Genomic DNA, 15,000 nt, shown 5'->3' with positions numbered 1-15,000 from the left:
TAGGGTTTAAGTGGTTAAATGTCCATCTCTGCTTGGAACCATTTATGCCTTCGGGAAATCGCTGATCAGATAAGTGGGCAGACAACAGATTGGCAGATCTATATTATTTGAGCCTTTGAGTTCCATGAAAAATCACATCTGTGGCTCTGGTCCAGGAAATACGAACATGCTGTGAGCGCAACATGGCTTAACTTAATTATACGAGCGTTTCATCATTATCAATATTAGTTTGATAATGCTAAGGTTTGTTAGTAAAAAAACAAACAGAGAAACAGAGAGAAGACGGGAAAAAAAGGAAAGGGAGAGAGCTCATTGCCTCTCCCTGTCTGACTCTGTGAGCATCAACAGACTCGGTTGGGCAAGTCTCCAAATGTTTAGATTGGCGTGGCCCTTAACATCCAAATCATATCCTCGGGAGAACTGCAGCGTATTGACATTGGCCATGCCTATATCCATTTACAATCATGACACAGATGAGATAAGACTCTGGGTGATTGTTATTGACGATGCACAGTATATGCGTGTGACAGGGGAATTAGACATGGCATGCATCTCATTCCTGCTAGGGCTCTGCATGGCTCCATTTGTACCACTCCTGTTAGCATAGAAATCGATGGCATAAGGTGTGTGGGTGTGTGTGTGTGTGTGTGTGTGTGTGTGTGTGTGTGTGTGTGTGTGTGTGTGTGTGTGTGTGTGTGTGTGTGTGTGTGTGTGTGTGTGGGGGTGTGTGTGTGTGTGTGTGTGTGTGTGTGTGTGTGTGTGTGAAAGAGAGAGAGAGAGAGGGAGAGAGAGATAGAGAACATATTTCCTACATACCTCCCTTCATGCCCCAGCCCTCCCCATCTCTCTTCCCCTTTCGCCTGCTCTCTCAGCTTCTCCCTCCCACTTTGTGCGACAGTGCCTCTACCAGTGCACTCCTCTCCCTCTCTCTCTGCTCTCCCTCTCTCTCTGCTCTCCCTCTCTCTCTCTCTCACTCACAAGCGCTTCTCACCCTCTGGCACTCTCCCTCTCTTAAGTGAACGAGGTGTGGGGGGGGTGGGGGGTTCCTCTCCGTAGCCAGCTGTAGCTTTACCCTGATCCTCACATCTTTCTTCATCATTCCGCAGATGTTCCGCGGCTTGCTTATCTCCTGGAAAGTCCATTTGTCAGCCGCCGTCTCAGACACGTGGGTCTTGGACACAATCAAGGTGCTCAGGGGGAGAGGGAACAGGAGAGAAGTTTTAAGCCTCCGTCCAAAAGCTCCTTTCTATTCAATCTGGGCACCGTGGATGTATTGACTTTGTGTTGAGAGACTATTTATTTATTCATCAATGGCAGGGGTTTTACCACACAGCAGCGGAGGAGGACACCTTTGATTTTCTTTTGCCTCAAGCTTCTGGCTTATAATTTGGGTTATTATTACCGTATTTCATCATTATTTCATAACTCAGATGCTCTTTGGGAGTGCATACTGTAGGACTTTTATGGAGCATGAAATGTTTGCGGTACAGTATGTGGGAAGTTTGGATGACCCAAGTGAGCGAAAGCATGGCTGATAGCCAGAGACCAGGAGTTAAGTGTTAAAGCCCGCTTTCCCGGCACACTGTCAAGGTAAGACGGAGCACACTTTCTCTCTGTGAGGTATTTCCCACACACTGTCACACACACTGCTAGGGAGGGGCTCACACATACACACGATAAGCAGAGGTATAATTGAATGTCTCAAAAGTGGGGTCCAGGGACCTTCAGGGTTACTTGAAGCTGGTCCAAATGGACCCTTACAGCTCTGTAACTCTGAGAGTGTACAAATTAAACCAAATGGACCATTTGGTATAATGTATACACTCTTAGAATAATGGGGTTCCTTGAAATTAAAAAAGTTTGAGAACCACTGGTCTACAAGTTAACAATTACAGTGGTTTACACACACTTGCGAGGGTGTGATTAAACACACACACGTGCGTGCGTGTGCGTACGCACACACACACGCGCACACACACGCACACGCACACACACACACACACACACACACACACACACACACACACACACACACACACACACTGTAGACTGATGTGTCAATGCTTATCTGCAAGAGCAAGTCCGATAATTAGGAGGGGAAGCTTTTGGATGTGATATTGACCCTATCTCGTTAAGTCTGTGGTGCGTTTGGCACCATGGCAGCCACAGGGTCCAAGGGCAGAATACTTTAACGATGATTCCTGTCTGAGCCTCAACAGCTCAGCATTTGTCTCTCTACAAAGAGAGAGACTTTTGACTGAGGCACAGTCTGTGTTTCATCAACAGGATTGGTCCAATTTCTTTTGGCAATGTCTAGAATTGGGAAATGAATATGCTGTATATCTTGTGTGGAAATAGAGCATTTGCAGAAATCAGGGTAGATTTTGAAGAAAAGGTTTAATAGAGTCACACTACGTCATCTACTGTGTGTGCTGTCAAAGGAAGAGTGCATGTGTTTCTGCATTAACTGACTGAAATCTATTTGATTACATAAGTGACCTCTCACATAAAATATTATACTGCCTCCAAATCTACTTTACTTTTTACAGCACATGCTAAACATTTTACAGAATATTGGTATGATCTACAGTAGCTGTTCTACTTCTTTCACCTGTAGCATATGTTTTGTTTCTAAAAACATATACTGAAAAGTTGTCTGTAGCCTTTTTACTGATAATTCACGACTTTTAACGTGTCACAAAATAATTATCCAGAAGAAACTAGTTCAGTTGTGTTGTTGGCAAGCATGGATATGTGACATCTTGTAAGTGTCTGAAGTGTAAATTATATCATATTCTCCAAAGACATCATTCCTACAATGGTCACACCCTGTTAAAGGACTTACACACAGTAAGTTTAACTATTTAATGAGAACACTTTCACAGTTAAATTTACTTAAGATGTTACTGTATACCATGAGTCAGGAGGCCAGCTGAGGTCAGAGACAGGGGTTCAGTTGCCATATCAGAACATCCTAAATCACATCTTTCAGTCTAACCAGTGTCTGCGCTCTGTTCGTTTCCAGTAATATACGCAATGTGATTACGCTTTACTTTCAATAAAACTGTAATTGCATTGACCTTAGCTACTGTAGAGGCTGTTACGTGAGCTGTTACGTGAGTTGTTCCCCGAAACGGAGCTTAGAGGTGGAATTTGCTCTCTCTTAAGAGTACTCAACAAGGCTATAACAAATCTTATGCCTATCAGGCCTTTACCAGGCAGGCAGAAGCATCTGCAAAGAATTATGCACACATTAGACGTATGTAATTAAAAAAAGAGGAGAAAAAAAAACTCTTAACTAATTGCAAAGATTATGATATTTAGTGATTCTTATGAGATATAATTGAAATGGCCACATTTTTCGACTTTTCCCTTAGAATAGAAAACAAAGGGAAGATGGCATTTCTAAATTTGAGTACAGTTCCTTTGACTTTCCTCTCATCTGCAATTCTGTCTAACTCCATCTATCCCCTGTTCTGCTCCAACCATCCATCCAGCGATGACCACAGTGTCCATGGAGCCCCTGACGGCGCTGCTGGAGGGGGTCCTCAATGCCACCGACCCACCTCCGGACCTGCCCGCCGCGTCCCACGAGGACATGGCCACCACCTTCACCATCGGCACCATCCTGTCCATCATGTGCCTGGTGGGCGTGACGGGGAACATCTACACCCTGGTGGTCATGTGTCACTCCATGAGGGTGGCGGCCTCCATGTACATCTACATCATAAACCTGGCCTTGGCGGACCTGCTGTACCTGCTCACCATCCCCTTCGTGGTCTGCACCCACTTCCTCAAGGGCTGGTACTTCGGGGACGTGGGATGCCGCATCCTCATCAGCATGGACTTCCTGACCATGCACGCCAGCATCTTCACGCTGACCGTCATGAGCACCGAGCGCTACTTCGCCGTGCTCAAGCCACTCGACACGGTCAAGCGGTCGAAGAGCTACCGCAAGGCCATCGCTCTGCTGGTGTGGCTCGCCTCCCTGGTCCTCACGTTGCCCATGATCGTGACCATCCAGCTGTTCACGGGGGGCGACAAGGTCCTGTGCTTGCCCACCCTGTCCCCGTACTCCTACAAAATTTACATCTCCGTCCTGTTCTGCACCAGCATCGTGGCCCCGGGGCTCATCATCGGTTATCTGTACATCATGCTGGCGCGCACTTACTGGATCTCGCAGACGGAGACTTTCAAGCAGACAAAGAAACTGCCAAATCAAAAGGTTGGTGCATGACCTCTTCATACACTAATTATTCATAGCTTTCGGGATGTAGTTCAGGCAGACACACTCGAGAGGCATGGTCACATGCATGTGTGCACCACTTTGTGGGTTATGTAACTGTGATGTGTCAAGCAGCTGACCAATTTGGCAGCTTATTTAAATACACTTCATTCCACTGTTGCTCCTCTAGCTGTCACATACCAGCACACGCTGGTACAGTATGTGCTTATCTGTACCCACCAGTGCCACCTATATAGCGCTGTTATCCAAAGCGAGATTACATTACGCTTATTACATATATTGTGCATTACATTCACCCATTCACAAACACATTCATAGACCGATGGCGGAGGAAACCATGCAAGGCACCAACCTGCCCATCGGGAGCAATTAGGGGTTCAGCGTCTTGCTCAAGGGCACTTTGACACTAACTAATCGAACTGGGAACCTTGCGGTTGCCACCTGGCCGCTCTACCGGCCACTGCCGCCCTATAAGTTGCATTGCTGGCGGTATAAATAAATAGATTAGTCACTAGTTTAGTGACCATGTCCACCACTAACTGCACTCTCTGCTGTGTTCTCCCTATAGGTTCTGTACCTCATCTTCACCATTGTGCTCATCTTCTGGGCCTGCTTCCTGCCTTTCTGGATCTGGCAGCTGCTGGGCACGTTCCACACCTCGATGCAACTGTCCTCAAAAGCTAAACGCAACATCAACTACTTGACCACCTGCCTGACCTACTCCAACAGCTGCATCAACCCTTTCCTCTACACGCTGCTCACCAAGAACTATAAGGAGTACCTGAGGAAGCACCACCAGCGCTCCTGGACCGCTGGCAGCTACTTCAACCGGAGGAACCGCTTCCAGCGCTCGCCGCGACGCTCGCCGTCCTCCAGCAGCCAGCAGTGCACCGAGAGCTTTGTGCTCTCGCACACCGCATCCCTGCGCACCCACAACAGCAGTTTGTGAGAGGTAGGGCCAGCTGATTGTGATTATCTTTATTGTCACTCATTCTAATTTGTATCACTTATGTGAGTTGTTAGGAATGCTAATCTTAACCACTTTCAACCTATTTTGAACATGTCATCATAGGCATAACATTTCAAAACTTTCTAAAATATTTAGGAATAGCACATTATCTACAAGCATTGTGAGCTTGTAGAGCCACTATTTTCGCTATTCTTTGTACGAAGATAGGGCTTAGGGATAGTTCACCCCCAAAATGACATTTTTTCTTTCGATTAGTCACCCCATGGAGACCTGAATTCATGGATATTTTTTTGTTTTTGTCGCATTCCTAAGGCAATATTTTTGATGACCGGCAGCGGTTCCGGTATAGGAGACACAAAGAGTCTCCTTTGTGTCTCCTACTGGAACCGCTGCCTACTGGTCCGCTGGCCATAAAATTATTGGCTTAAAAGTGCGAGGAAAAAAAATCCATGGGGTGACTAATCGATAGAAAAAAAGTAATGTTTTGGGTGAACTATCCCTTTAAGTGGTTATGGCAGTTTTCGAACAACAGTTGACCACAACATTCTTGATCAGATCTTAAAACTAATGTTCCATAATCCTGCATGTACCCACTGTACTGTACCAGTTCTTCAGCCTGTGTGTGGCTCTGGATGTTTTGGGATTGTTGACTTTGTTAAGAGAGGAACATCTGATCCTGGGGGGCTAATGCGGCAGTCAGATGGGTTCCATTACTGCGGTTCCCATGTGTAGACATGTCTGTCTACAGGGGAACCCTGAGCTTCCTGATGCATTATGTAAACATGTCTGTTATTGACAAGCGGTGCCTCTTTCTTGTTCATGCACAGAGCCGGGACGAATCTGAGGGAACTTGTGCTTTTATTGGACAACAATAAACATTCAGTCAACTGTTACCCAATTCATACCTGGGAGACATCTAAACATCTGTTCTCCCTTGACCTGTGCCTTGAAGCCTCAATTCAAAACTCCATTATGGCACTATACCTGTTGAAAACATCTACCACTACTCGTAGATCGGCTGTTTCTGACCATTTCTGAAAATGTCCGAAAAGTTTTGATAAAATGTTGAAAATGTTGATGAAAAAGGATTTTCACCTACAATGGCATGCCTAGAAGGGATGCGTGGTGTAATTGCTGAACAAGGTTAAGTGCATGAAAAGTGAGGTCTTATGACAAATCCTCGTCTAAATCTGCCCTCCTGTCTGCCTGGCCACGGTCCACTTTCAACTGTCTGCATTCTTGTCTGTTCAGAGTTCATACATGGCAATCGGTAAAAGATCACTCTCCTCTGTTTTCAATGTAGCTTTTTTTTTTTTTTTTCCTGCTCTCCGAGGTGTTTTTTTGTTTGCTTCAATCGCCTGTGTGGCACCCAGTCAAGAGTCACGGGGGAAGTTATGTCGCGGCCAGCGGAGCTGTTCTTGATTAGGAGGAAACCCGCTGAGGGTTAGTTACAAGGGCTTCCTTAAGCAGTCTGTGGCTGAAACAATCTGCCGGTGGTGTACGTGTGTCCGTCTGCCTGTGTGCGCGTGGCTGTGTGTGTGCAGTCTGTGCACGCATATCTGCATGCATGCGTGTCAGTGTATCTGTGTATTTATCTGGGTGACCGTCTCCAGCATTACACATCGCAAGCCCTGGTCTTAAGTGTTCCTTGGAGATATGCTGATTGCACTAGTAGGGGAAATAAGGGTTGAAGAGCAGGGCTTGGGGGGGTGGGCGGGTGGTCTGAGTACTACTAGGGCACACAAGCGCTCCGTTTTATGACGCAACTCTGCACTTGTGCTACAGCTGTAGATCACCCGCTCACCGAAAAGGGCAGGAGACACACGTGCACGCATACATGCACACACACACACACACACACACACACACACACACACACACGTTCACAGGAAACCGAAAGTCAATGGTCAAAATGGATAGTGTACCTTTGACGATGCAGGTCTCCTCAATAAACTTTTAGAGGTTTGATTTGATTGAGGGATTTGTATGTGTAAGGAGACAGATATACTGCATGAAATACTGTAGCCACTAAAGATATATAGTTTTTTAACAGCACAAGCAATAACACACTTTTCCACATGGGGTTTTTCAACCACTGGTCAGGCTTATGGAAACAATAACACACGTTGTCGTAACCCAGCTAAAGCAGCAGGGGACCTTCTCTGAGTAGTTACCCTTCATTCTCCTAACGTCTCTGAGGAAACTATATTCTCATACAGTTTGATTATAATATCAGGTTTTCTTATAATTAACCCCATCGGCAAAAAGAACCGATGTCTTTTCATACCTTTGTGCTTTACTTTATTTTGCCTGTGGTGAGAGGCAGTAAACACTACTGTGAGAGCAGTGGTGACCCCCTTGTCTTTGCCTGAGAATACACCTCGCTGAGTGACAACAACGACCATAATTCACAAGGGCAGAGCACATGGTCCTCCGTGTGCATGCACACATGCACATTGTACCAGCTTTCATTATTTGGAACAGCTAAAAGGGGTAGGAGAGAAAACGTCTCTCCCGTGTACCGAAAGGAAGGGAGAGCGCTCAGTTAAATCAACCCAAATAACAATCACTCTGGCAAAATGCCCAATACAGACTGAGTCTTAGAAAAACAACACACATCCGCAGATAGAAGCAAATGAAAGACCAGGGAGTCAATCGATTTTTTTACAAAACCATGCAGGCACGCAAGCCCATGGTTTACCACGGATTTGAGAGCAGCTAATTAGAGGTGAAGTGAGCCTCCAACCCTCTTAGCCGTTCTAAAATCACGGTAAACCATGGCCCTGCGTGGCTTGTTGCTTTTCTAAAACTGTTACCAAATATGGCAACATGAAAGTCATGTCCCACATCACTCTAAAGGTCCTTACACACCGGCGAATATGCGAATATACGCAAAATTCGGACTCGTTCCGAATAATTAAAAGACGCTTTTTTCGCTCCGCGAAACTGGTGTGGAAGCTTGCATTGACTTTATAAGGTTTTAAAAAAAAACGTAATATTCGCATGAAAAAAATCGCCCCGGTGTGTAAGGACCTTAACTCTTTACTTGAGGGGGCAAATTCATACACGTAATTGACGTTTAACTAATGATAAATTTAGGATGAACTCATATACATTAATTCATCATGCATTTATCATGAACTCATCATTCATTCCTGGTCCTCACCATTAACTAATTATTGATAATAACTTGTCTTTCAAATCAAACATCCTAAGATGTGACTGGAAAATATTGCTCTAGCTACTACACTTTTTAAATCAACAAAGCTCAACCTCTTGTGATAAAGATAATTCAGTGCACTTTTAACAACAATTAGTGGGAAGGAGACAAAGTGGATGTAGTTTCACAATTTTGTCCCATGCATGCTTTCAATTAAATGTTACATCATTTTCTCAACCAGACACTCACCAAAACATACTGAACATTAGCTTTATTTGTTTCTTGTTTTAGTTTCAGCTTAAAAGTTATTTGGTTACAGTTTTAAGCATTATTTATTACTATTATTAGTCTATTATTTTTCTTTTTTCACACTCACCATGCAGGACAAATGTTTGGGAGGGCACAGACAAGCATTTCTCCACTTACAATGCAATTTAGGCTACACACAATCTCTTGCTAAAACAAATGGAAATTTAAACCTTGTCTAGCCAAGATAAGATAAGAAAACCTCTGAAAGACATTTGGGCAGCAGTGGCTCGATCTGCCTCAGTATAGGTAGAGCAGCCATCTAGCAAGTAAATGGTCCTGGTTTGGTCTTAGCTTCCTCCAGGCTTATTTTTATTTAATTTATTTTTTCTCCCTCTCTCTTCCCCTTGCCCCCCTTCTTCCTCTTCCCTTTCTCTTTTATGGAAATAACAAAAACGATGGAGTTTGCACGAAAACGAATTTCACCCACTGTTTTACACCTGTAAACCTGTGATGTGACAATAAAGTTGTGATTCTGATTCTGATTCTGTATTGAAGTGTCCCTGAGCAAGACACTTAACTGCTATTGTACCTGCTTGCTTCCCCCTGTGCTCACCGCAAAAGAGATAGTAATTTCCCCTCAGGGATCATGATACCCTTTTCATTACTTATTCTGTTACACCAAGCGATAATTGATTGTCTGCCATTGTATTTTATGTAGATCGAGGGAAAGCATCACAATGTTGAAGTTCATTCATTAGATATTATAATTCCATTTAATCTAATAGATATATAAAACACTGCGTTTTTGTGCATGCGCACACGCGCGTGAGCACACACACACACGCACGCACACGCACGCACACAGTATTACTATACTTGTGAGGACATCAGTATTTTTTAAAGGAATGCATTTTTATTTATTTATTGCCATTTTCAAATCTAACCTTAAAGCCAAAAATGGACGATCTACAAGCTCACGTGGCATTACAGCTTTCACTAACTTGGCACACCATCCAGGAGAATAACATTAGCTTTATTTTTTATTGCAGAGGGACATTGTGAATGAGTGACCTGACGGAGGGCAGTAAGCTAATAAAGCTAGTGCTAGATAAGCCTTCAATATAACTTGATCCTTCTGACTCCAACTCTGTGCACAGGGGACACAAAATCCATGTATATTATATCTCTTCTGTCATAGAACCTTATACAATAGCACAATTTCACTTGACAGTGTACTGGTACATTTTCTTCTATTTCAGCTCCACTTTATTACATTTTATTCATTGTAGGTTTCTTACTTGAAGCTCTTGGTCCCCCTGTGCACCTAACTCAGACATGTCCCTGACATATTCTTTCCTCTTTTTCCATGTGCATTCTTGGTACAGGTCTGTTAACACTGGAAGCGGGCATTTTTTTGTATCTGCCACTGAAAGCAGTCCCACTGCCATGGTTTTATAGATTCTGATTGGACCAACCACCAACCATTTAATCAGCAAACCGCTCCTTATAAACTGTAGGAATACCGTATTCTGTGTTGCTTTTTTATCGTTATTTGTTTTACAAGCAGATGTTGCACTGCATGAAAAGAGGCATTAATGGGCAACTTTGGGCAATTGCAGTTGCTCAGTAAACCCGCAGTTTGCTGGTGTTTTTGTATGTCATTGGAAATTTACAGTTGAAAATGTTTACTGTGAAATTTGTCTATATACATTTGGAAATCAGTGATTTACCGTTCCTCTGCCAGACAAAGACCCAGCAGGAGACTGGCCATTTCCTTTGACATCCAAATTCACTCTTTGTTTAAAGAGGGGGTCTCTGTCTCCCTCTCCCTCTCCCTCTCTCCATTGCCAAGGCAAAAATGGAACAAAACAAAAATATAATTTTCAATATTTTTGTTAAGGGCTTAAAAATGGGCTTAATTTGTTAATCTTTTTTTTTTTAAATATAATCTAAGTGAATAAGAACATTTCCCATATCTGTTCACCGGATAGGTGACAGACTTAATGGGTGGTGTGTGTGTGTGTGTGTGTGTGTGTGTGTGTGTGTGTGTGTGTGTGTGTGTGTGTGTGTGTGTGTGTGTGTGTGTGTGTGTGTGTGTGTGTGTGTGAGCAATGGCAGATCTACAAGCTATTACCCATAAAACATTATAGCATTATGTCATGGAACATTTCTCATATATTTCAGTTGATTGTAGGGGTTAACTTTTGATTTACCTGAACAGCTATAGGTGAAACATATCCATACTGACTTAATGTGTGATCGTCAGACCTGTTCCCTGCAAGGGCTGGCTATGGATTAAAGAACATTTCTAAATGCAAAGCTATTCAACTAGGGTCGTTCAACCTCAATCATTTCTTCTGTTCATGTAGAAATTTGCAATCTGATGATGCACCACAAGGACATTCAATGATGGCTAATTAGAAACAGTTGTATGATACAAAACAAGTCTTTATTTTGATTTGAACTAGAGAAAAATAAGACAATACAGTATAGTACAGTATAGTGCAGTACAATATAGTACAGGAATGACATGCATACTGACTGGAACCTCATTTAGTCTAAATCTCAACCACTGTGCATAGTGGTATAACTACTGACACTTTCTCTTTGGTCTGGCTTAACTGCACAGTTGTGGCACTGTAAACACATCTGTTTGCAATTCTTGCAATGGGTAGAAATGACGGTGCACTATCTGTCTGTGTGCCTTGCAAATTCCATATCTCTACAGGCTTCCCAAAGAAATATCTGTCTGGATGAGGATGTAGCCACTTTACCTTTGCAACAACATGCTGATGAGTAGAAGCCTGTGACTTAACATTGACTATCAGAAACTTTTTCACAATCCCAGGGCGCAACTCAGCAGTTGGGTCCAACAGTGGTACCTCAAAGCTTGAGTTGCTCGAACACCACTTGGCAGAAATGCATGCAGACCTGTCAGCCCTGCTATTAACAGAAAATGTCACTCCAAGGCTTCTAATAGCTAGTGCACATCTGTACCAAACTACCTACATGTGAGACTAAACTGTCAGGATATATTTGATTGTACATGGACAACAGCAGCTGCCTATCAGATTCTGTCAGCACACCATTTTTGAATGGGGGCAGAGGTTCAACCAAGTTAATATCTGTTAAATCAAGTGTTTCAGATGATATCTGGTTATTGTGCTTTATATGCATTATGTCAGTGGTTCCATGGAGTGACAAGGAACCAACATCTGTCCTTGCTAGGATATCCAGCTGTGTTTATCATCCACCGTGTTTGTCCTCACCATCGTGCCATGTCATGATGACCAGACAATAATCCACAATAAATTAGCTGATTTAGAGCTCACTAAGAAAATATGTTTTGCACTACTTTGTGCAAAACATCTGTTTCAAGATGTTGTGATGATTACGGAATGTGATCTCAGATTCTTGCCAGACGTTTGCATGCTTCAGTGCTGCGTTTGTGTCCAGCAAATTAATTCTCTCTTGGCGAGGTGCCAGTCTCTCAATATTGTGAATGAGTTCTTTGCTGTGAGAAGATCATCTTCCAGTACTATACTATAGGACATGGGATCATGGTTTACGGTTATTTACCATAATTGAATACCACGGGGCCATACTGTAGTCACAGGCGATTGAATCAAGTTATGCCAGGGGAATGCGATGGTTCTCACAGGAAAGATATCCGCTGAATCAGCATGTACAGTAAATGTTTAGTGGAGAAATGTAAATAGAGATAGCTGTAATTGAAATCATATACAGTTTAATTCTCCTCTCTGCTACATTCACTCACACATCATGGTTGGCAAACTCAGCAACACAACTCAAAGATAAACAGTTTATTTTTGTTATGGTTATCGCATGGACGTTGTGTGAAAAACAGCCTAGTGTTCTGGCTGTCAAGGGTGGCAACCTTAACAATATCCACATGCGCGCTCGCAAACAAACACACACACACACACACACACACACACACACACACACACACACACACACACACACACACACACACACACACACACACACACACACACACACACACACACACACACACAGGCATAGAAAGACAGAAAACATATAGGATTCACTTGGTGGTCAGGAGGAAACAGGACTGCATTATTGGGGTCAACTGTCATCCTTGACCTTATGAAATGGCTCCCAAGGTTAGTGCAGGGAGAGTGACAATATGAGCAGAAGGTGTAGGTATGTTAACAGCTCGTCATGACTTGTTTGACAGTGAGCATCTGACAAAGAAGCAGCACTTGAACTTCTTTTATCCTCGTAAATGTCAAGACAAAACTTGCCTGCATCTCAGCCAGTGAATATCCTAGCAGCATTGCCCCCTGTTCAGGACACATTCTCAGGCCTGGTTGTGTGACTGAGCCCAGAGCCTTCTATTAGAGAGTTGCGCCAATGAGGGGTCAGAAACAGCGTCGGTCACGTGGTTCATGTAGCTGGAAATAGTGACAAGGAGCCGTCCACTTCAATGCATTCCCATGTACTTCCGGTTCAGGGATTTGTCACTATTCGCCAATGTATGTGTATGTAGAAAACCTGGCCCGAAGAAGTGAACGGAGTTGGCGTAACTCTCTAATAGATGGCACTGACTGAGCCTAATGCCACGCATGCCACTCGCTGTCACAAAGCCACTACAGAGAGACACATAAAGAGCTTTTTCCCTCAGGCCGTCAGAGCTCTGAACAATGACCCAACTGCCAGGTCAGCTGTCTTTAACCTGTAAATACCCCCTCACCAACAGAGCTCATACTGTATTTTTGGGCATTATCTTGCACAATCTTCTTGTATAAATTGTATGTTTTAGATTATATATAAGCCACAAAGACAGAACAACATTTTTCCCCTTGAAAGTTTCTTTAGCTTCAGAAAAGTGCATCCTCAAGGATAAATAACTGGTAGTTTATAAAGAACATCCAGCAAACACCTCAATATGAGGGGTGTAAAGTATATTGTTATATTGATAAGTCATGATGAGCATTTCCCTGATATGTTTATGGGCCGTTAAGCCACACAGAAGGTAAAACAGACTTTTGAATCTAGCATTTCTATCTCCATTTTTATCCTCCAATAAAAATGCCTTTATCCATGATTTCAGTGCTCACTGAATGATGGTTCACTGACCATGAAATGAGTAAAGAAGGATCTGTGACCCTCATGGACTCAGGTTTCAGCCCAGTTAAACACTGAACATTCTGGAACTGCACCTGAAAGAATTGTGTACTGAAAAGTGTTTTACAGTACAGTTAGTACAGTTGCATCATATACTATCAATCTAGTGATCAGTGGGTAGTTGGAGAATTCAACGGGTCAAGAGAAAATGGTTCCAAGGCTGTATTCCGCTCTTAAATCTGTACTCACTCACTTTGGATGTAATTTGTCCTGTATAGTAGGTACAAGCCAAGGTATGTTCTCAACAGCAACTTTTGAAAATGTTGCCACAGGCTGAACTTTGTGTCAGTCGGCCCTAGCAGTGACAGTTGCCTGGCAGGCTGTATGGAAGATGCAGATTGCATCACATCCCTGCAACAAAGCAACTCCAGGAAATAGCCAGTGTACAAACTCTGGCATGGGAAATCGGAGGGGTCAAGTCCATTTCGCAACCACTATTGTTCATAACAACCTTGTTTACTACAAATGTCATGTGTAAAACTTCCACCCATCGGGTTGAACTACAAAAGGACATGAAGGAGTAACATGGCCCCCCATGTTTGCGAGATTGCACTGAAATAGGCAACAAAAATGGATCAGATAATTTATTTGGCTTGGAAGGAATGGGGCATTTGTGTTTTCGTTCACTTACTTTCACGGAATTAATTCCCTTCTGTGGCAACACTGTACTGCAGCAGTTACGACTTGGCAGCAGTTATCTGCAAAACAAAATCAGGTATTGCACAATCTCAGTAGGAAACGGCCTCTGGGACTCTTAAACTGTGCAGCTGGCCCCCGGCTGTGGAACTCACTCCCAGACCATCTCAGAGCTCCTCAATCTGTGAACACTTTTAAGAGAGCACTAAAAACCTACCATTTTAACAAAGCATTTGGTTAGCTTTTTAAGCCGGTTTTAATAACCCTGCCTCTCCTTTTTAAACGTGTTTTTAAACTTGTTTTTAACCTGTTTTATACTTTTTGATTCTTGCAAATGGTTTTCTTTATCTTGTTTTATTATGTACTGTAGCACTTTGAGGTTTGTTTCAAATGTAAAGTGCAATACAAATAAAATGTATTATTAAGGTTTCGAGGCCTATCAGGCTCGAAGCCTTATTACGTCTCTACACTTTCCCTACTCTTCCGCCGTTTTTGGCAGTTCTGGCCTAACCGCGTGGTCACTTTTTACGAAACTCGGCAATATGGTAGAGGGCTATGCCAAACGGT

General features: G+C 43.2%; 1 protein-coding gene across 1 annotated transcript in view; it reads left to right on the top strand.

The window, feature by feature from the left end:
• The first annotated feature begins 1,068 nt into the window (after window positions 1-1,068).
• Window positions 1,069-15,000, top strand: part of uts2r (urotensin 2 receptor) — a 57,056-nt gene continuing 43,124 nt past the window's right edge. The window contains exons 1-3 of the mRNA XM_080455502.1: window positions 1,069-1,590; window positions 3,498-4,225; window positions 4,815-5,198. Coding sequence (XP_080311628.1) covers window positions 3,500-4,225; window positions 4,815-5,195 — 1,107 coding nt within the window. The 5' untranslated portion in view covers window positions 1,069-1,590; window positions 3,498-3,499 and the 3' untranslated portion in view covers window positions 5,196-5,198. The remainder of the gene's footprint in view (window positions 1,591-3,497; window positions 4,226-4,814; window positions 5,199-15,000) is intronic.

This window comes from Gymnoscopelus braueri, assembly GCF_963280865.1.
Source record: "Gymnoscopelus braueri genome assembly, chromosome: 17".
Classification (NCBI taxonomy): domain Eukaryota; kingdom Metazoa; phylum Chordata; class Actinopteri; order Myctophiformes; family Myctophidae; genus Gymnoscopelus; species Gymnoscopelus braueri.
This window is presented reverse-complemented; position numbering and strand designations above follow the sequence as displayed.